This window comes from Anser cygnoides, chromosome 1 (genome assembly GCF_040182565.1).
Source record: "Anser cygnoides isolate HZ-2024a breed goose chromosome 1, Taihu_goose_T2T_genome, whole genome shotgun sequence".
NCBI classification, from domain to species: Eukaryota; Metazoa; Chordata; class Aves; order Anseriformes; family Anatidae; genus Anser; species Anser cygnoides.
Genome location: NC_089873.1, coordinates 39736067 through 39759862, shown reverse-complemented (window position 1 = coordinate 39759862; position 23796 = coordinate 39736067). Strand labels below are relative to the sequence as shown.

Here is a 23796-nt window from a genome sequence, read left to right as displayed (position 1 = left end):
GTGGTGCGTCCCTACTGCAATTCCCCCGCTTTGCACGCTTGCTGAACTGCAGGTTTTAGTTTGTGCACGTGGGCTGGGAGATTGGTACAAGCACATGCCACACTGGGCTGCAGTATTTACTGATTTCTTGGCTTCCCCAGGACACTTTCTAAAGTCCCACCTGCTTTCAGATTTTGGAATCAGGAGCTGTAACACTTCTGCAGGTTCAAGATATCCCTGCCCAGATTCCCAGACTTCCAATACCCTGGATTTAAAGCTTACTTTTTCAGATAGCTGAAGCAAACAGGCAGGTGCTTTTATTTATTTATTTTTAATAGAACGATGAATGTATAGATCTGAATAACAGTTATTCCCAGTGGACTTCATTTTCTCTATTTCCTGCCCACTCTTCTGTGCAGATCTCAGAGTCCCCTTTGCATGATTTCTCAGTCTCCCCACATTAATTTGTCTTCCAAGATCTGCTTGGCTGGGCTCTGTTTTCTGTGCCCTTGGCTTTCCTGCCATCACTTTGCTTACAGTGGCTGATGAGATGCTTTTCTCCAATAATTCCAGAGACCTTTGATCAATTTTATCTGTTGTTCTCTTCATTGATGACTTCCTTTCTGAAGGTCAGACTTTTTTACCATGGTTGGCATCTGCCTTGCTGATCAAGGATGCTGTGTTTCGGATGGAAAACCATTGAAGCCTATGAGAATCCCATCACCATCCTCATGCTCGCCTCCTCCTCCACCAGACTGGGAGAGCCTGGGAGCATCTCCTGCACCAGAAGTCCCCAAATCTGCACAGGGAGTCCCCTCCTCAAACTGTCCTCATGGGGTTTCTGGAAGAAGGATGACTCCACTGAACCAGAACCTGAGAAGGGAAATAATTACTGATGCTTCACAACAGCAGCAAGGCATGCGTGGGCACACGGTGGCACCAGGTGCCTGGCTAAACAGGACTTTCTCTGGTTGGCCCTGGCTGCCGGTGGCCTCAGATCCGCATCTCTGATGGGAGAAGCAAACGCCTGAGTACTGCGCAGCAGGACAAAGCAAGAAATCAAGGTTTCTAATACGATGTCTGGGAATACTCGCTTAACAAGTGTCGTCCTCTGTCTGTCATCTGTCATACAAATTCTGCTTCTGGTCATGTTACACTCGCAGGTCCCTCAGGGCAAACCTTTCCTGTAATGCTTTCTCAAGCCTCCCTTGCAAATAAACCCAGGGCACATTCCTGCTACCTTATTAAAAGTTCTGTGACATTGTTATCTAAAATCTTGTTCACATTAAAAAAATATTAGGTTTTTAAAAGGTGATGGCTTAATTTTCAGTATGTGTCCCTCTCCAGAATCTTTTAATGGCTGGTTAATATCAGGCTGGCAGCCTAAACTTCTGAGTCATAAATTTGAAACTTCTAAATTTTTTCCTTATGACAGAGGTATTTGGGGTAGAAAATCTGAATGACACAAAAGAGAAATTTGCCAGGGAGCTCTATGGGGGGAAATAGAGCTGAACAATCTTTTTCTAATTATCCTAATAGAGTGCCATTATCAGGAATTCTCTGTGTTCCATTGGGAAAGAAAGTTATGTTAATAGAAAACAAAGATATTTGATCCTTCATAGATCAAAGCACTTTTATGATGCTGCTCTCATTATGAAAGGCTCTTGGTGTAAGAATGGAGCTTTCTGGACAATGGCTCTATTGTTTGTCACTTATTTACCTTTTAAGAAAATCAGACCTAGGGTATCATTTATGAGGTCCCAGATTTGATGAGAAATTCTTCACTCTACCATAAAGTAACAGTTTTTAAGCCTGCGCTGTTGTTTACTGCCTACAAATGTGAGAGGTTCCACTGTGCAAAAAAAAAAATAAAAAAAAAATTAAAATATATATACATATTTGGTGTGGAAATAAAAACTTGCCGAAATGCACTGAAGTGCAGAAGGTCCCAGCAAAGCTTCTGCATTCCACACTAGAAAAGCCTGTGGGCTTTCTTACCCATTTTTTTCTTTCTATTTGTGCTTGCTTATGTTTAGAGTTTAGCCCTGTGAGCTTCCAAGCAGCATTTTTCTTCTGTATTTATACAGCACTTAGAGCAGTGGGATGCTGGTCCATGACCAAAGCTCCTGAGTGCTCTCCTAACACAGATAATAATAAAAGTAGAGAGAGATCAATACTGAGAACAGTTCACTTATGGCTCACAAAATGTATTTCTTACAGCTGTAAATCCCTCCAAGCAGGGGACAAGTGTTTAAAGACTTGGAAAACCCTACACACACCAGCAGTGTTGTGTCAAGCATAATGTCAAGAGTATGGGGAAAGGAGAGAGAGAATGTTATTCCAAAAAAAAAAAGAAAAAAGAAAGAAAAGCCTGTCAATTCTTGTAGGTGCAAAAGAAGAACTCAGGGACAGAACTCAATACTTAATACTGGTAATTTACTGATTCCTGTTTTCCTATTTAAGTGAATAGAAGAAAAAAAGTGAATTTTGAATAGCTTGTCAGTTCATTCAACACCCGATGAACTCAATAAAACGCAATGATTTATTTTTTTGTTTGTTTGCTACTGTCACTTATATAAAGGTGTTTTTTTTCAGGTGTTTCTCATTTCAGGTATTTCTGCATGAATATCTTTATCTGTTTTTCTTGGACTGATGCTCCACAAATATCTGTGGATGCATTTAAGTCTCTGTTTAAGGCTGGAGACCTTTCGTCCCCCTTTGCAATCCAAACAAATAGCACTGTCTAGTCCTCCCTTGCATGTGCAGTCTGCCCACTACTACTTCAGTTTCCCTTTGCTGCTTTTTGGATTGAGGCCCTTTGTGACTCTGAGATTTTGTAAGCGTTTTTGCTTCGGCTCCTTCAAAAGTTTCTTTTCACGTGCTTCTTCCAAGAGTCGAATGCCACCTTAGAGACGGGCCAGTTTCCATTAAGTGCTCGTGGTACTTTTAAGCCCAGAGCAAGGAGTGTTTGGGACCTTCAGTAGCAAATCTGCTTGTTCAGGAGGCTGTGGAGGCTGCACCCTGTCCAGGAGGTGGCATTTCCTGGGGCAGGTGTTTCGGCACCGCTCACTGCATGGACAAATCCTCCAACACTAGATTTGGGGCTGGAGAGCAGGGGCACGTTCTCTGAAGAAGCCTACTCCAAAGTAATATTTCTCTGACCCACAGCCTCCATTTTCGTAAGGTAACTGCATGATCCTTCTGTCCCTTGGTGACATTATGGAGTTTCCAGTCTGTTCTGACTTTGCCTCCTTGCCAGCTATTACAGTGAAATGTTATTTTTCACTTGCAGAGCATATTGCCTCTTTGTCTTCGTGATAACGAACACACGCCAGCTCTGTTGCAGGTGTTCCTAGATATGATTCCACCCTGTGTACTTTATTGCCTTACATCAGCTCAGCAAGAATGTCATTGTCCCTCAGATACGAGGAACTCCCTCCCAGTGTCTCAGGGCTTGGTGTCTTTAGTTCCCCCTGTCCTCCAGCATAGGATACGTCCCTCTGGATGGAGAAGCCCACTTGGGCAGGCAGGCCGAGTGGGGATGGGGCTCCAGGGGAGCAGAAGCTTCATGTTTGTTCAAAATACAAGGCTGACAAATCTCACAGAGAAAGCTTATGTGTCCAAGTGATGGTAAGCGGCTCAATTGCCACACATTATATCAAAGAAGAGGCATACAGAGCAGGTTGCTCCTTCCGTTTGGGAGATGGTGGAATTGAAGGACTGATGCCTAGGAAGCGAGGCTGTGTATTGAATCACTTGGTGTGCCAAATTTCGAGTGGATAAACTACACACTTCTTGTATCGTACCTGAGATCTACTGCCACGTTCTCACAAGACAGCGGGATCAGTTCTGAGAGTAGGATTCATTTCATGCAGAACTCTTTGCTTTCCTCCTCAGCAGGAAGCAACCACCATCGAGGTGTCTGCTGTGGGGGCTGGAGGTGGTGGTGGGCTTGTTCTGAGGTGGGCAGGGACCTCAGAGAAGTGCTCCACCTCCACCAGTGAAACAAAAGGGCCCTTCTGGGATGATTCTGTGGAGGACCCTACATCAGGGACTCCTCTCCAGAAGGGCTTTTTAGTCCTTATAGACTGTGGAGGGACCCGAAAGGGGACGGTGGACACTGCCCCTGTCACCACCGCTCCCTGCTGCAGGAAGGCCGAGCATAGGCCTCCAGGCACATGCTGAGGCTGCGTCGTGGCCTGCAATATTTAAGCTTTTGTAATGCATGCCTTCTTGTGCAAATGGCACTGTTTGCACATAAAATGCAAACAATTTGAAAACACATGCCACACCAGAAAATCCCCCCTGCTAGTTTGAACATGTTCCTCACCTCTTTCCCTCGAGGTCAGTGCGCCCAGGCGTAACGCTGCAGAAAAGCCAGGCTGTCGCTCAGCCCCAGCCCCTTGCTGGCTCCCCACGTCACACAGCTGGGCACAGGGCTGTGACCTGTCCCTTTGGGACCCTTGATGGGTCTCATGTTCCAAAACCCATTCCTGATCTTCAGCCTGGGGATGTGGTTTGGCTTCTCGGTGTGTTACGCCCCCCTCCTGCCACGCATCACCTTCCCTAGCTCTTTGCATTCCTGAGATACAGACCCTCCCAGTCACCATCTCATGGATTTAGTCGCTGTTCTCTGAGCTCATCCACACTGGCAACACCTTTCAGCTGAGGGAAGGTCCCTTCCCTCAATGAGCACGACATTGCAGAGGCTATTCCTCACAGGCCGTGCAGCGGCAGGCAAAGCTCTTGGGCAACCGGCCAGCTCCAGCCTCAGACGTTTCTGCACGTGTGAACCACAATTCCTTCAGTCTTCTCCTTCACCTGCTGCTGCTTTTTGAAGGTAACACGTCTGTACTTCTACTTTTTTAATGCTAATCAAGGGATTTTTTGTTCTAAGTGTATTTAATGTTTGTGGTTTTTACAGTACCAGTTACCTTCACACAGTGTTTGTGTGCTCAGAAAGAACAAATGATCTGTGATGATGTTTCATCCATGCCTGACTGTATTTTGTAATGAACAGAAATCCAATTCCTTAAAGGTGGACCAAGGCATGTATTCCATCCATTAGAGTTCCTCAATGAGGTATTTCAGGAACAGTTCTTATACACTCCCTTTTCCAGTCTGGTGATCATGATAAAGCCCATGCTACCAGCTGCATTGCCTGCTATTGTCTATTACACTTAATCAAAGACATTTAAATTTTTAAAATATGTTTTTTGTAATTGAATTCATTTCTTTCTCTTTCTTTCTTTCTTTCTTTCTTTCTTTCTTACTTTCTTTCTTTCTTTCTTTCTTTCTTTCTTTCTTTCTTTCTTTCTTTCTTTCTTTCTTTCTTTCTTTCTTTCTTTCTTTTTCTTTCTTTCTTTCTTTCTTTCTTTCTTTCTTTCTTTCTTTCTTTCTTTCTTTCTTTCTTTCTTTTTCTTTCGTTCGTTCGTTCGTTCGTTTTCTTTGTTTTCTTTGTTTTTCTTCCTTTCTTCTCCTGAGTTTCTCAGCGAGTTCTTCTGGGTTCTTCAGTGGGAGATGACACCTCAACTAACTGGTGATTTTTTTGCCTGGGAAGCTTCCTTTCATCCATTCTCTCTCCATGCCATTTTTTCTCCCAATACCAAAGCCAACAGGCTTTCAGCTGTTTTGGCTGGTGCTGGTGGCTCATGTGGTTTCACATGGAAGCTCGGGGCCAGCATCTTTGTGTGGGGGTGACTGAGCTGCCTGCTCACGGTGCGGGTGGTGGGACTCACGGCCCCTTTTGAGAAGGAGCAGGAGGCAGAGTCGTGGTACAGACCTGTTCAACAGAGTCACCTAAGGAGGAGCCCTTGGTCCCCATGCTCCAGAGAACAGTTACATACTATGCATACAACAATCGGTCATTTGAATGCATAAACAACTCTATTTTTCGAAGAATAGACAACAAAATGTTGAGCATTTAATCAACCCAAAGAACAGTCTTCCCACTGCATGAATTAAGATGCCAATGGCTGGCTCTTCCACCTGCTTGGGGTGTCATGGGTTAGAAATGTTCTTATTACTCTCTTTTGTGTATCTCCCTGGAACAATGATCTTGGCTCCTCTTTTCTTTGCTGACTGATGAGTACCTTCAGGGAGAGTACGTACTCAGGGAGCAAGTGCTTAGGTGCTTAATGATGCTGCAGACTTCAGACCGATTTCATATCCCAGGATTCATTCCCTGACCACACAAAGCTTTCTGGAGTCCTGTTGAAGGCTAACCAGAACAAGAGGCCTGGGAGAATTTCACAGAAGGCTGTGGCACTTCTAAAAGAGATGAAACCTGTTTCTAGTAGAACAATCTCCCAAATTACTTTTTTTCTTAAAAAGCTGGGAGAGCTCCTTCCTCAATGATAAAGTCAGTTCATTAACTGTAAATGCTGACAATAACTGCAGTGAAATCTATAGATAGTCTTGAGGAGCTCTTGTTATGCACGGAACAAAATTAATAACTGCAGACACCTGTCAAAACAATGATTACATATCAAGAATGACTCCAGATGAAAAAGGAGATGTTTGAAACTTCCTTCAAGTATTAGTTTTGGAGTCCTGAGACTTTCAAAGCCAGTTGGAGAAGACTCTTGGTATGTGCATGCACTATACTTAGTGGAAGTCTTGAGATTCACAGATGGAGTTTTTTCCCTTATTAATGAAGGCATATTTTTTGCTTGACAAGTGGAAAATGTTGCCACCTGTGAAAAGATTAAATAGGGATTTTGAGTGGACTCTTTGTCTGTGACTGAGTTTTTTAGAAATCCTGGCTGTGGGCCAGCTCTCAAGAGGAATATTCCTAATGTTTGTTTTTTCCTATGACTGAGATCGGATCCTTAGATAATTTTGTCAATGACACAACAAACTGTTTTATGGAGGGAATATACTCATATTTCCTATGTCTCCAGAGTCACTGAAGCAGAAGTCTGTGATTCTCGTTATGTGAACAAGATGTTCTTAATGTTGATACTGCCTTTTCTTTCCAGCACACTTGTGTTAGGTATAAACACATGGAATTCTTTCTACTTCATTTATTAGCATGGGTAAATTTGCATTCTTCTTTTAAATTCCTAATTTCATGTAGATGGGACTCTCTTGTAGCAAAGGCAGATAAGAGTTGAATCAATTTCCTGAGCTTAGTTTAGATAACATACAATAACACCCAATTACTTTTAATAATAACGTTGGAGAGTGATAAGTTTGTCCCTTACACAATTATCATTGCCATGCTAGTGAAGGAGAACAGGAGACAAATGTTATGGCTGGCGGAGATGCTGGTCCATCCTTTGCTGGTGGAAGGAGCACAGCTCTGCTGGAGGCTGAGTGCTGTGCCCTCTTGCTGCACCTGAGCTTCTGCAGAGTTATTACACCTCACAGACCTGGAAAGGATTTTCTAACAATGTTGTTTTTGCTGCTGTGATCCTAGTTCTGTTCTTTTGTTGTTAGCTTTCCTGTGTTCATGTTCTTACTCCTTTATCTCCACTTTCTTGACTTCCAGTGCTTTCCTGGAGGAAGACCATTAATTTCGCTACACACATTTTAACAATTTAAGGTTTTCCTTAAGTGGTTGAATAATAAGGTTTTTCAGCAAGACCTTAACTTTCATACAGTGACCTAAACTGACGGTAGAGAAATGTCTGATTATGAGATTATTGTTCCAGTCTCTTATTCAACAGTCAGAGGAAATATGCTGTATAGCTGAAATTCCTATTACAGAGGACAGAGATAGGAGATACTTTGGTTGGCTCTTATATGCGGGCCACTAAGCCAGGACGCAAACACGGAGCAGCAGCAGCAAGGACTGTGCAAATGGTTGGTCTCAATTTGAGATTAAGTACAACCACCAGGTTACCCAGGGATGTTCTCCCCCACCAAGGGAAGGAGGTCTGAAGCCACGTGCCCAGCTGAAGCAGCTTCTCCTGCAGTGGCATTCCCCGTGCTTCTCCACTGGTGTCTGCTAAAGCTTGGCCTTTATGCATTTCTGTTTTTCTTACAGGTCATCCCATCTTCTTCATGGCATTCACTTGTTTCTCTGGCTAGCTTTTTGCCTTGGCCAAACTTGTATCTGCAGCTTCCCTGAGGACTTTCTGAGTTCCCAACTAAAACCTCGTATAGTATCTAGCGTGCCAGAGCAGTGAGCTGGTGGCGTGCCCTGTCTGCTCTACCAAAATAACCCATCAGGAGAGGATGTGCTAAACTCTCCTTCGGCTGTTACTGGTGGTAACACTGCACTTCTGTGGCATGAGTGCTTTAAGGCAGAAGTCACCCACCTGTGCTTGTGTGTCCTTGTAGATCACCAGAACACTGAAGTTGACCACAGTACCTACTCCTCACTATTTGGCAAATAAGTTGATGAAAATTTTTCTTCCATGTATCAGGGAATAAAACCTTGATGGCTCTTTTTCTCTTCTGCTTTGAGGCTTCTGCTAACCAACCCATTCTTCCTTTGTAGCTACTCTGTCGCTCTTCTGTGGTCAAGCCACAGTATTTCCTTACTCAGAAAATGCAACTTCCTTCTTCTCCCACAGGCCCCCAGCTCTTTACTTGTCTGGAGCAAGAAACTGCATGTGGAAGCCTCCTCATTGCCCGCTTTCTTACCATTTCAGTCTCCTCAGCCATTGCACTTCCATCTTTTTATATCGAACCCGAGCTCTTCATCCATCACAAAACTCCAACGCTATTCTTAACATCCCATAAAATTCTGCTATTTGCTTCCTGTCTCTTGAAACCCTCTCTCCTCCTTGAGTTGTGCCTTGCCATGCATCTTTTTTTCTTCTGCAGATATTTAATGCCCTTCTCATCCCCATTCACTGCTGATCCTGTCCCACCTTAACAAGACCGTCCCAAAACTCACCCATCGACAGTATTTCTTTTTCACTTGCCTTCCAGCTGCAGTGACCCCACCCACCCTGGCTTTCTCATTTGTGCTGAGAACCTGCACACCCCCTGCTAAAACCTATTTTCATCTGGGATCGTTTTAATTTTTTTTTTTTTTTGATCTTTGTAGCTTGTTACTTCCCATGTGGATTGAATTCCTGCCTAAACGATTGTTTGCTTTCTCAGCATTTGTCCTTCACTGGTGTTTCACCTCGTTCAGGTTCTTCACAGAAGGGACCTAGGCTCACGATCTCTGAAAAGCCAAGCACATATAACCAGCTGCTCTGTGCTGTGGTCCCTCCCAACAAGAATGCATCCGCTGCCTTGCCCTTCCTCGATACCTAGATGTAGTTAGACCTTGACTGTTTAGCTGCTGCCTGTGTTTAATTCAATTGAGCTGCAAGCTCTGGTGCAGCCTGAGCAACCCGACTCTTGCCAGTCCCATGCTTGTGCTGCACCCTCCACTTACCCTCGGCACCTGCGTGCCATGCGTTTTGTATGTGATGCTGCCACTGCCTCTCTGCTGTGTATCATCTGAACTTTGCCAGCTGTTTGGTAATCCCCTGACCAGCTCCGTCTGCCACATACAGCGTTGGAGAGAAAATGAAAAGGCACATGGGAGAATTCGTTGTCTGGCATATACTGCCAGCAGCAGCCTTGTGCAGCAGACCTTCATCTCTCCTGTGGTCCACTGTGACCTGAAATCTGCTGGGTAACTCACAGAGTCATTGAGGTTGGAAAAGCCCTCCAGGATCATGTGGTCCAACCATCCCGCTACCACCAATGTCACCCACTGAACCGTGTCCCTAAGCACCACGTCCAACCTTTCCTTGAGCACCCCCAGGGACAGTGACTCCACCACCTCCCTGCGCAACCCATTCCAATGCCTGACTGTGCTTTCTGAGTACTCTTGCACATCCGTTGTGTCACACGGGTCTGAGGTGAGAGTGTCTTGTGCGGCAGTTGTGAGAAGTTGTCACTGAAAACTAGGACGTGCAGGGAGCAGAATCTGTTCGTAAGGGTCTATGAGTAATGTTTTTTGTAAAAGACAGTCTATGTTGAAATGAAACACTATTCATCTTTTTTTTTTTTTTTTTTTTTTTTTGCTCCCCAGGGCACCTAATGAGAACCCATGACCTGTAATTTATACTTCACCAAGAATTCTGGACATCTGGGGCGGTTAATGTAAGTATTAGAATAACTTGGGAAGGACTAATTGAGGATGAACACAATTTTGTGAGGTGTTAGGCCCTGATTAAATGCTCTTTACTGTGTAGTCACATTTTATTACAACTTACATATGTTTGGAACACTGATAGAAAAGAAAGCATGTCATCTATTTACAATCACTACACATTTACATTATATTATTTACAGATAATGAATTTAGTAATATATATGAGCAGAAAATATAGCAAATATCAATATGAAACTGTACAGGGCTTAATCTCATGTCCTTTACTGTGGTTGCATTTCACTGTAATAATAAATACAGTTCTATATTTACAAATTTTACTTTAAAAATCTATTAAATGAATTTTAACAATTTCAAGTTTAAAATATTTGATCAAAATATTTCAAACATGCTTACAAAAATAAGACACAAAGCCTTTAGGACTTTCTGCAAGCTAAAAAAGTTCTGATAAAAGAAGCTTTCTTTAACTAGTCTTTAGAATTATAACATTATCTTGCTTCTCAAATCACTTTACAAACTTCTTAAATATAGCGAGCTGAAAGGAATTTCACTGACATTAAGCAGTGCAGCACAGATGGACCCAAGTTAAATTAAAGCTAAGTAAACATGGTAATAGGTATTGTGCAATGGTTGACTGATCCTCTATTTAATCCAAAGTGGTTTCAGGCATCGTTCTCCAGCTGTATGCTGCACTGCTTCAAAACCCACAAGAGATAAAGGATTAAGATAAGTACTCAGCTGACTTTATCGTACATAATTTCGGTATTGGTTCATTTTTTTTCCTGAAAGATGAACATGTCAGCCAAAGTCAACTGATGGCATCTGTAACTGCAAAACTAAAAATACGCCAATGTGAATGGACAAGAAAATCAGGGCATATCCATTGTTGGCAACAGATTCTTCACTGTGAAAATCCATTCTTGGAGTCCCAGGAAGTTACATATGCAGTAACAGATGAACAACCGTGATCATCTGTAACTGATTACCTTAATTACTGGGCTAGGCTAACCTTGGTAATGTTCAGAAATTAGTCTCATTCACCCAGAAGCTGAGTGGCCATTAACCGAGAAGTGATTACTGGGCTATTAAATGTTACTCCTCAGGGAGCTATTTTTAACAACAAAAAAAATCAAAAACTTCACTTCCGTGTCTTAAACGATCAGCTCACTTGAGCAAAAAGTTCCAGCTCTAAAAAAGGATGACTGGAATGTCCTCTGATGGCTTGACTAAGGTCAAAGACTGATATTGTGGGAAGTGAAGGGAGCTCTGTCATCTGAGATATTTTGGCAGTAGACTTGGCAAAGACTTGAAGTTTCTTCTCATCTAATTGCATGATGTCTAAATGTAAATGCCTTGATTCAGCAAAGTATTAATAGATTTAAATCCAGAGAGTAACTCTGTGTTAATCTAATCTAACCTACTCGTAAACTAATGCCATCAGGCATCCCTGAATACCAATAGCTGCTCCAATAACTTTTTGGCAATAGATCCAATTTGAATTTATACATATGTGATGACAGATAGTTCACCCCAAGCCATGCTAACTTGCTTGGCTTGCTAATGACCATCACTGTCAACAATTGGTACCTTTATTTCTGTGTTGTATATCCCTAACATCAACTTCCAGGGGTCCATACTGGATCCTTCTCCTCTTGACTTAGTCCTCTGCTCTCAAACTTCTTTTCCCAGAAGCTGCTACTTATATACTGTGATCAAGTCACTTCTTTGATAAGTTGTTTTGTAGATTTATGATATTCAAATCCTTTTCAATTTCCCAGTCTTCTTCACGGCGTGTGAATACAAGAACTGTCTGAAATATTTCAGTAGTGCCTGTATCAGCGCTAAGAACACAAATCATACAACCTCTTCACTCTTACTTAATATTCCTGCATCTGTCCTTAGCCAAAAGGATGCAGTGGCCTCTGAATCTTCATCTGACTAAGGACCATGAGCTAGAGGCTTTCTAGAAGCACTGTTTCACAGGACAGAAATTGTGCTATGAGCAGGACTACTGTTTTTGTTCCTACACAAATGACCTTAAATAATTGTTTCTATGTGAATGCCTTTGGTGTCATTTATTTGTACTCAGCACACCAGTCTTCCTATATTCATGACTTGCTATGTAGTATTTCCCACTCTCAAATTCTATGAGTCCCTCACCTACCAATTTTATCAGCAGTAATTCTGGAAGTAATTCTACTGGCATGCTAGCAATTCATGACCAGGCTCTGCAGAACCTCACTAGAAAAATATCCATGTGACAACAGCTTGCCATTTATGATTACATTTTAAGTGCTCAGCAGGATTTTAATTAATTTCCTTCCTACCATATTATTGTTGTGGTTTTGACTGACAATTAAAAATGTCAAGTCATCCGACTTCTAAAAAAATCCAAGCCTAAGAGCAGGTAAACTGTTAAATGAATTCTATCAGTTGAACATGGAGCTTCATCAAAGTCTATTCTGCAGAAACCTTTAGGACTTCCAACAGGAATACTTTTCCACTTAGATACCCTGCTGAATGAGGGCCACACACGGATGCTTATAAAAACAATCTTGACACTGAATATCTATTATTAAGTTCGAATTATAATAAACAGGAAAACAAAAACAAAAACCCAACCCCTGAAACAAACAGTGCCAGGTGAAGAAAAAGCTTACCAATTTAACATGGTATTTTTGCTCTTGACCAACTGCCTTTTCTGAGAGGTGCTACTTTAAAAGAGAGCAGCCAACACAACTGCACAAACCGCAACAGCTTTCAGTTTCTCTCTTCATTCCAGCATTTCGGAGACAGGCCGTGAAGGCTCAAGTATTGGATTTTCAGCCTGCTGCAACTTTTGTCATCATCTGTTTTGTGATGCATGTAAAAATAATTCAGAGGCATTCTCTAGGTTGTAGACGCACACCCATACTTATTTTTGGGATTAAAAAAATTTGTAAACATCAATATTTTCTGCATTGCCACTGAAACTAGCGACACGGAACAAATGCTACTGATGAAAGATTGCAGCTTTCTGTCATTTGATAAGATGATGGCATTAGTGAATTGTTGGTAGGCATGTCGTATGATATGCTAGCACTTGTGAAGGTTACCAATGCTTGTGTTGAGTCACAAGATTGTTTTTCTATGTCTTCTGAATTCACAGAGATCAGACTAGCATGTTTTGATCTCCTCCATAAGAATGTTTGCTTTCGCAAACTTCCCAAGTCCTCCTTGAAGTGTGGATTGAAAAGTATATAAAGGAGTGGGTTTAGACACGCAGGCAGTGGGACAATTACTAGCAGTATTGACTTTATCACTTCTGGGCTGATAAAAGTCAGGTTTAGTAAGGAGGAAAAAGATAAGAAGGCCACAGGGCAATAAAGAATGCAATTAGTAAAAAGTAGCAAGGCTATATGTTTGACCATAGAACAATCCCAAATGTTGTCTAGTTCTCCCTTTTCTAAACTGCAGTAGAGCTTTGTGTAAGCAACAGTCATTACCAGAAAACAAAGTGAGTTCAGCAACACCAGTGCTACCATGTAGCCCATAGCAGTGGGTTCTCCAAATGGTAATGGCAAACAAAGCGGAGAGACCCCATACTCACTCCCAGTGAGGAGTGGTATTACTGCAATGATAAGTGCCAACATAAAACAAAAGAAAATGGCAATTTTGACACTAGCAATAGAGGATTTTGTTTCAAACTTTGTAGCATGCTTTACAGAGAATGCACGTTCCAGTGCGGCTAAGGTAAGGAGGAAAATGGAAGCTTCTGAAGCAAAAATGGAGAGAAGACCAGTCATTTGGCAACCGATTCCACTTTCCCACCGTGCTCCATACTGAGCAAAGCTACCAAAAGTTGATGCATCCACACTAGCCAGTACTCCACTGGCAAGGCCCATGAAGGCATTTACAATAGCTATTAGACCAATCAGAAGTTTTATGGAGGACATATACAACGGAGATCTGAAAACTGTAGCAGTCACCAGCGCGTTGCAAATGAAGGTCAAACCCACTATGGTCCACACTCCAATTCTGATGAGCCAGCTCCCAAACAGATGGTCACATGGTTTGAAGGGACCTGAAAAGTCAAAAACAAACAAACAAAAGGGCAATGGAAACCCATGTAAACTAAAAGTTAATTTTGTACTTTGTAAGACTTCAACTTTCACGCCTCTTGCAAAAGTTCTCAGCACAATCAAGCAGTGAATTTTATTGTAAAAGGGGATCTGAAAATTTTCTTTCTTTGTAGTAGAGATCTCCGTAATGTGCTGCTCATATGCATGTTACACGAGTCTTTGTTCCTCAACCCAAATATTATATACATACATATATATATATATACACACATACATATATATATTTGCCTAGTTGTACACATGCAGTATGAATACCATGGGTAATTTCTCAAGAAAGAAAAGGGTGGCTGTGCTAATGAGTCCTGGTGAAGTGTGATGTAATGGATATGGACAGATGCACTTTGGCTACCTAATTAACATGTCATTACATGGTCCAAGTCCCCTTTGCAGTGTCTTTTCAGAAGACTGCTTTGCTCTTCATTTTCTCTATTTCATCCACAATGATTCCAGGATATGACTTAAATGGCTTTGACCTTTGCAAGTATAAGGCCAGGCCTATTTTTTGATATCCTATGTGTGAGGAAGAAAGCACTTTAATGCATGTAGCATTGAAACAAATAAGAGAAGGTGGGTTTTTAAACAAATCCATTCCAAATAAATTCATGATGCATTTTGTAATGTTTTTTGTCAGGAATTTGGAATGGATCCTTAGAGGCAAGTTGCACAGACAGAGAAATCTGGGTGTCATCATTAAGTCTGCCATCATCTCCACCACTCTCACTGAAGTAATGGCTACTAAATATCCCATCTTCATAGACAAATGCAGGATGTACCATAGTGCTACAAGTTTGAATAGGGATCCAATATGATCTGAGATGATTCAGTTTAGACTCCGAGGAGAAATCTGACCTTTTAGAGGAGATCAGGGTTCTTGAAGAATTTTAATAATGATAGAAGACTTGACATGTTTTAGTCTGGCTACAAACAGACCTTTTGGGACTAACCTATTTGAGAAAATATCCCTATAGTGGAATATTTAAATATTTCATTTAAGATTCAAATAATTTTTTCTGTTTAAGTTGACTATTAAGCTACATTGCAGGCAAGGAACGAGCACTGCAGAAAGTGAAATGTATTGTTTCATAGACTGTTTGATACAGCAGTTCCAGAATGACACATCCATGAGATATGAAGATAAATGGGGAAGGTAGTTTGAAGATAGGCACCAAATAAAATTGGATTGTCGGTTTTGTATTCTCTTGAGGTCAAATACGTGAGCTAGGTTGTAAGAGGAGAAGGCTTACGTGGCTCATTGATTTCATCATCTTAGCAGCCTGCAACAAACAGTTTGTGACCCAAAGTGTTCCGAATCATAGAAAATTGAAGCTGTATTTGTATGTGTAAGGGCTGCCGTTTTGGAGGTGTTTCCAATGATCTGTGGCTGAAGGCAGGTCAGTATGACTGAAGCCTGTTGTCCTCTCATAGATTTGAGGTGTATATGCTGTGTGATTGAAGCTGAATACTCTGCTGTCTGAGAAACATTTATCTTAATACTAGTCAGCTGTGCTTCCTCAAAGCATGTCCTCCACAGTGGTCTCTGATTGTCTATGCAGACACAACCCGAGCAGCTGAGATGTATTCCATATGACTACAGTTGTTGCCATCCAGTAGGCAGAAGCACCCATTGTGTCAGTTTGTAAGTTTTTCTAAGATACCATTTGAAAGATCAGCATGGAAGCTAGATTTTCTCTTAGGTCTGGTGATAACTTACCTTGAAGATGAGGACATTTCTGTGAACTCGATGGTATAAAGGAGGCCATAGGAGAATACAGGATGGTCAAATGCTTCTAAATTCTTTCTTTGGCCTCCTACCTTTTCTATTTCTCTTGACATAGCATCTTTTCATTTATTATTTGCTGTTATAAACAAGAATCTTGGCTTGGAGTGAGTCTTGAAGTACTAGCTGTCACTTGCATTTTTTTGTTCATGTGTTACAATTTAAGAATGGCTAGGGAAACCGCTTGCTGAGTCAGGATGCTAAAACTAGAAGCAACATTCTAAGTTATTTCCTTGCCTTAAAGGAAACTTTCAGTGGAATTGGTTTCCAATTTAATCACTTAAAAAAAAAAAACACATGTTACTCCACAGGGATACACTATTCTACAAAAAAATGACAGTGCTGGGAGTCCCTTGTGTGTATGTTAATATAGTACTGTACAGTACATCCTAGACATTGAACTAAACTGTGTGCTGTTCGAGAAGCTCAAATGTAAAATAACTCAATGAAGTTGAGAAGAATTACTTCAGCTTTGCAAAGGAATGAGTGAGCAAAGATTCTGTTCTATTATCTGTTTCTTGGCAGAAGAGAACCTTTGCTTTTCCATTCCCTCGATAAGGCGGATCAATTCCTGTGGTAAGGGGCTTGGAGTGAGGATCTGCCAGAGGACTCTGAAACTTCTGGTACATTCATAGATGAATTCAGTACCTGAATATTTTTCTGAACTTCAATGCAGAATTTTGTATTTTTGTACAATGTATCCAGTCTCAGCAAATTATTGCAGAACATAGTGTTACTGTCCTTGTTTCAGATTCAGAGTTCGTTCTGCATTTCAAATATCTGGTAGTATTATGCTTAGATTCCTAGGTACTTGGCAGTTTCATACCTGGAGAAGGTGAGCATTGCACTGAATGATGAGCTTTCAAATCTTCTTCAAAGTCAAGCAGAAAATCTTCAAAGTCACGCTCATCTGTGGGGGAGGAAATACCCAGATTTGATACTGCAATTTTCAGGAAAATTTCTTTTAGTACAAACTCCAAAAACATCTTTGGTATTTAAGGCCTGTTCTCATCTCTTTGCCTGCCAAACTGTAAGCAGAAGCAGATGTATGCTTACTTGGTTTTGAATCACTTTACTCAAGATTATTTAAAAAGTTGGCACCATTACTTCTCTGAAAATAATCGCTTTTAGAAAGGTACATTCTCCATTACCTAATTTGTAGTGTGATGACTGCCTAGGAAGGGGTTTAAAATACAAATTCCACTGTTGTGCCAGGATACAAAGAATTAACCCAGGTTCTTTTATGTTTCTTGTGTCATCACTTTATGTATTCTTGGCTCTGTTCTTGCTGGGACTAGCCCTGAACTCTGAGACACACTGGTTTGCAGGAGTGGAAATAGCAAAGAAAGCAGCAGGATGGTATAAAATGCATGTATACACTTACGTAACAGGTCAAATAACAGACCTTGTGCTGAAGGGGAAGAAAAATACAGTAAACTTCTGTTCTTGAGAGCAGATGCGCTCTTTGGTACCCAGGAAGTGCTTGAGAAAAAAACCGAGCAGCTATGCCTAAGTAGCCACACTAGCTCTGTGACTGATCCTGAAACATGTACACAGCACAATAGCCAAGGTGTTGCTACTTCCAAAGCTGGCAAGAAATTGAATCTTTGCTGCCCTATTATTGTATGGGGTTACATACCAGCACCACTTCCCTGTCTCTCAAGTAAATGGAAGATTTCACTTCCCACGTTATTATTTGGAGAGAAGGAAGAGTGAGTGAGATTTTTGAAAGATAGACCTGACAAAATGAATTTGCTAAGCTTGGGAACACTGACATATTACCAGGCAAGAGAGAGGAAGGTACTGCCTTGGTGACTGCGAAAGAGTATTGGATTTAACATCACAGATTGCTTACTAGAAAAATCACAGCCTTCAGGTAGATTTAAAAGCAAAAGGTGACAGTTACCTTGAATTTGTAACAACCCAACATCTTTCCTGTGAAAATCATCAATGCTGCTATTCTCATCTTTGTTCCATTGGCTGGAGATTTTGTAGTGGCTCTCACAAGCTCCAAAGGCACAGCACTGATAAGCATAAGGCATTTCCATGACCCTGTAGAAGAACAAGGAAGCACGCCATGATACTGGTTTAGAGCACCAGAGTTACTCAATTGTACTGCTCACAGTTTCAATTGTTAGCACAAATGAACTTGATTAAGTAGCCGCGATTGAAAGTCAAAATATTTAAGGGTAAAAATCAATCATGATGATACAAATTGAGGATTCACAAATAGAATTCCACATCAGACATGCAGATGATTTCTACGGTAATTTTAGTAAAGGCACAGTGAAGCTTTCTTATGCATTTTCATGGGAGATATGGATGTAGAACATGACGCAGTTTATTGAATGTTACTCTTAAGAGTTCTGTTTCTTTTTTATGTCTTAATAATTTTACAGTGTAACTCCACAGTTTCTTCACATTACTTTCTTAATGGCTTCTTTTAAAAAAGGGCAAGATCACAACTGCGCCTACCTGCTTAACAGGCAAAACCAAAACTTCACTTCCCAATGATAATTTTTCCAGTTTGGGGAAAATGAGATCTAATTTTGGATTCAAACTTCATCTCTCTCTTTTCACATCAAATTTTATCACAGTAAAATGGCAAAAAGGAGATTGTCTTTTGTGCACAGACCAAGGAAGCAGTATTCTACACTGAAAGGGGAATGAATCACAAATGCAGCATATGTGAAAACAGATGTCACTGAAAAAAGGCTTTACTTTATTAATTCTCACAGGAGTGAGCACAGTCATTGCAGGACACTGCATGTTCATTCCTAACTCCTTTAATATCATTGGTATTCCTAACACAAAACTGAGTATGAGTGAGCGAGTTTCAAAGATTTTGAGGTTTTCTATTGCCAGAAAATTGCTGATTTCCTGTATGTTTTGAATTCCATTCATTCAGGGATGTCCAAATTCTGGGGTAGTACGTAAGAACTACATATGTTCAACTTCTACAGACTACTTCTTCTATTCCTTGGATACACTTTGTACTTTGGAAGTGGAGATATTTAATATGCAGTTCCCCAATAGTACATAGTAAAACCTAAAAAATTATCTTAATTTCAAAAGTTCAATAAACCAAAAGCTTCAGATATAAATAGGTAACTAGGTTATTCTGTCTTAAAAAGAATAAAATAGAACTGTATCCTACTTTCAGGTTACTTTCAACAGGTTTATCATGTAAATTAACATAATGAATGTTCCAAGCAACCTTTAATGTCCTGGAAAATCCAGCAGGGAGTCTGTCTGAAGCAGGCCCAATACCAATAGGACTTGTGCACTAGCCAAAGGCTCGGTACAAAGCAGAACAAAGTGAACCCTAAGCTCTGAAGTGATTTTTAAGTTAGTGCATTTGGGGGCATTTAGATTCTATATACTTATATTTCTGTTGGGAATTAGCAACAACAATCTGTACTCTTGTACCCAATACAAGAAGTTATGTAAGCTGTTTTTAAAGTACTCCAATAAAAGTTCAAGGTGACCAAGATCTAGTTATCATGCAACTTCAGGCCAGCAGATTTAAATATGTAATTTCTAATTCATTTCTGTGCATGTTATCTTTTAAAATATGGAGATTATCCTGATTAAACATTTTGATAACCATTTCCTAGAAGCCCTTAAATAAACTATTACTAAACCCTTCGCTTACTAGACTAACCCATACCTAGTCACTTGGGTTGAAAAACAATCCACATCCCCAAAAGAAATGCCCCTTTTTTGACAGACAAACACACAAACAAAACCCAACAAAAACAAACCACAAAACACCTTATAAAAAGAAATGCTGAAAGTTCTGCAAGGTGATGACTGCAACTTGCGGTGTCAGACTTATTTGAAGACATTGATATAGCTGTGGAAATGAATAGCTAGTGGATATTTTAGGCTCAAGGAATGAAAGCAAATGTGTTCTTGAACAGGATAGTTGATTTGGAAGGAGCCACCAGAGATCATCCAGTCCAACTGTCTGAACACTTCAGCGCTAGCCATAAGTTAAGGCACCTTACTGAGGGCACTGTCCAAACGCCCCTCGAACACCGGCAGGCACGGGGCATCAACCACCTCCTAGGAAGCCTGGTCCAGTGTTTGGCCACCCTCACAAAGAGATTTTTCCTTGTTCCTAGCCTGAAACCCCCCTGGCGCAGCTCTGGGCCGTCCCCAGGTGTCCCGGGGAGCAGAGGCCGGCACCTCCCTCCCCGCTCGCCCTCCTCGGGAAGCTGCCGAGAGCCAGGAGGTCGCCTCTCAGCCTCCTTGTCTCCAGCCCAGGCAGCCCAAGGGCCTCAGCCTGCCCTCACGGGACACGCCTGCCAGCCCCGACACCAGCTTTGTCATCCTCCTCTGGAGGTTTTCAAGCACCTCAACATCCTTTTTGTATTGTGATTCCCATTTCTTATCTTCCCTGTAGGACTTTCTAGCATCCTTTGTTAAACCTGAACAGTTCCCCTCCACACTCCTACCTGCCCTGGGTTACTAGGCTATACATATAGATCCCAAATTGGTAAATACTTCTGAATTTGTGTGTAAAACACACATGCACAGACTGAGTGGGATCCAGAACACACTGGACAACATATACTTTGCAATGCAGAGAAACTAGTATCAGCTCTTCCTGGTGACCGAGGAGTTCCTTTCAGCTACTTTTAACATTAAAATACAAAGGCAACTCTCAGCCATACAGTGCCAGAAACATTCCTTTCTATGGCTAGTGTTTATTTGATGTGGGTGATTAGATTTGGACTTTGTCAAATTAAAGTCTTGTAGAAACACTGTCTAAATTTATTTTTATATACTACTTATCTTACTGATGGTATCTGTACACCTGTTTTTTTTTTCCTGCAGCAAGGAATGCCTCTATTTCTGTTTTTGGATTAAGCAGCAGAGAATACAAGGTTGTTTTCCACCTCACAAAGGTGAATGGGAATGCAGAGTTACAATGGACGGAGCTAGTCACTGAATTCTTTACAGCACTGAATCAAAGCATCAGATAAAGAAGGAAGGAGTGGTTGGCAGCCCAACTTTATTTCCTCGTAGCTTGCTATAGCAAGCTGGGCTCGGCTCTGTGAGCATTCTTGTGCCATTGCTGGAGGTGGGGCAGAGGATGCTCAGCTCTTTGATGTGTTTGTGTATTGAACAGCAGTGACCTATTTAGATGAGAAGGCAGCTTTTGTACAGGAACTTGTCTTTAATGTTGTAACCAATGTCTAGTTCCAACAATTACAAAGGGTGAAATTACATTTTGTTTTAGATCTCTGTTCAAGTTTGGTGCTTCATGCACTGTTTGTGCAGTGATCCTGTGTGAAGTCCTGGCCTCATTAAAATGTAGAAATCCTACAGACTACAGGTTAGGATTTTACCCCACTTTCTCCTGATTGGATATCATGTGCTCTTACAGATGTTAATCAGCTCTAGATGTATCAATCATACTTTTACTAACTTTTAAAAAAAAACTTAAGCTATTGTCTGACATCCTTTTTAATTACTTGTCCAGTAAGTACAGCTTTTTAATTACTGTAGTTGCATTTTAGCAATGTACATAATTTGGTGGAAAAATTATACAAAACATAATGTTGAGGAAAAAAAATAAAAAATCCGACTTGTACCCAATTCAGCTGAATAATGGATTATTCTAGGACCACTGCAGGATTTCTTATGCCAGTAGGCTATGGTATAAATATTACTATATATTTGCTAGTCTGGAACGATCGATTTTTTTGGTCTTTACACTCTTTTTAAGAAATTAAGGCATTTTAGAATTGTCACGTGCCTCAGCATGAGGGCAGTCAGTGAGAGAAGAAAAACTGGCAGAAGCTCAGCCTCAGACACGCACAACTTTTTATGATACTTGCTTCTTGACCTCTGAGACTCATCTGAAGACTTATGTAAGGCCTCTAGTGCTTTGAACATTTGTGTTATGAAGTAGTTTCATACGTTGTGATCAAGTCACTGCCCAATCTCCTCTGTGAAAAACTACAAACATTGGGTTTATTAAGTCTTTTAAGGCACTGTTTCCTAACCCTTGAACCATTTTTGCAGCTCTTCTCTCTGTTTATATTAACATACCATCACAGAAGTACTCTAGTGTGGATCCTTCCAGTGCTGTATGCAAACATTAAATCATCTCCCTACTTCAACTTATGACTGCCTTATTTATATCTTCAAACACTCCAGTCCTTTTCATCAGTAACATGTCTCCTTGAGTTGTTTGCCTATTATGACTTATGGAACTTCTCCAGTGCAAAAGCCAAATCAAGTGAGGATATGAGGATGGAGTCTCCTTCCTTGGAGACCTTCAAAGGCTGTCTGGACGTGGTCCTGGGCAACTGTCTTCAGGTGGCCCTGCTTGAGCAGGAGGTTGGACAAGATGACCTCCAGAGATCCTGTCCAACCTCAACCATTCTGTGATTCTCTATGTTCACGCTGTTTAATTGTTTCAAAATTTACAATATCTTTTACATTAAAATGAGTAAAAAATATATTTTGCAGTTGGCATCCTCCAACTAAAACAGAAATTCAAGGGGGACTTAGGAGATACTCCCTAATATCCTGAAGTCAGAGGCAAAATTCTCTACTGTGACTTCTCTGTGGTCATCCAGTGACTAGCAGAGCTTCAAATAATCTCTAGAGATCATTTCTTTTCTCTATCATAGAGCATCCATCAGCAAATTATTAGCATCAAACTATTTAAGTAGTAACAGTAAAGTATTATCTTAATCAAATATTACAGGAAAGAGAGTTCATTTCTACTTGAAACAAAAATGGCAAATTATTTTGGAACTTCAGAAGTATATTCTTGATATTTACTGAATTCTCACTAAATATAAGGGAGGTTCTGTAACCACAGTCCAGTAGAAGGAGATATCACTAAGCTGCTAGCAATATTGTTTTAACAGCTTTTGAAACATATCACCAGGAAGCAGATGTGGCTCATATTAAGCAAGTACTGGGGTTAATATTTCAAAACACTTCATAGTTCTTCAGTTAAAAGTGAGCATAATAAAATAACTCTATCATTTTTATCATATTTGCTTTAGTTTTAATACCACAGATCAAAGACTGACAATACGAAGCAACATGCCTTACACACTGACACACCTTCCACTGCACATGAACACAAATGTGGCTTATTAGTTTTAATGATATACTCACTTGAGTTCTGGAAAATTTTCAGATGATATCAAACTTTGTAGGGCACGATTTCCTGTTAATTTTAAATGAGTTAAACCATGTAGCCCCGTCACAGGAAAAGAGGACAAAAGGTTGGATGACACATCCCTGCATAACAGCAAATAAAAATCAGCTTACAGGTTCTCATTTTTTTCTTCAGTGCTAGAAGAGTCATGTTGGAAAAACAAACTATACTATTCTAAATTGATACAAAATGAATGCATTAGAGAGGCCCCAGTCAGCAAAGCAAAGCTGCAGCAACACTCAGGAGTATACACCTATGTCTCTAGCACAAAGCTAGTAGTATATACCTAGCAATCATTAAGAATAATCTCTGTTGTCAAATTTTAACTCTAAGCATTCAAATACAAGTTTAGAGACCAGCAAATGAGTTTAAAAATAATTAAATGGACTGTTGAATCAAAGGGAGCCAATACCAGAAAAATTTCCCCCACCCTAAAAAAATCAGTGGGATACGAGAGGGCATGGCTGCTCTGAAATCTACACAAGGAGGAGCTCAGGTGTATGGTGAAGAAGTGCATTTCACAGTAGGACAGGTTTGGGCTGGAGAGAGTGAAGGTGATATTTCTACGCTAAGGTTTGTCTGAGGAGCTGAGAAAATGCAGATGAATACAGAGACATAACTTGGCAAAGTAAAACAGGTGAATGGAAAAGTGACTGTGATC

General features: G+C 40.8%; 1 protein-coding gene across 2 annotated transcripts in view; it reads right to left on the bottom strand.

Annotated features, from left to right (window-relative positions):
- Window positions 1-9965: 9965 nt before the first annotated feature.
- LGR5 (leucine rich repeat containing G protein-coupled receptor 5) overlaps window positions 9966-23796 on the bottom strand; it is a 92364-nt gene continuing 78533 nt past the window's right edge. The window contains exons 14-17 of one of the 2 annotated variants that reach the window (XM_048065417.2): window positions 23093-23218; window positions 17850-17995; window positions 16770-16853; window positions 9966-14108 (exon numbers count right to left, since the gene is read on the bottom strand). In XM_048065417.2, the coding sequence (XP_047921374.2) occupies window positions 13018-14108; window positions 16770-16853; window positions 17850-17995; window positions 23093-23218 (1447 nt within the window). In that variant the 3' untranslated portion in view covers window positions 9966-13017. The remainder of the gene's footprint in view (window positions 14109-16769; window positions 16854-17849; window positions 17996-23092; window positions 23219-23796) is intronic. The other variant, XM_048065416.2, reaches the window with a different exon arrangement.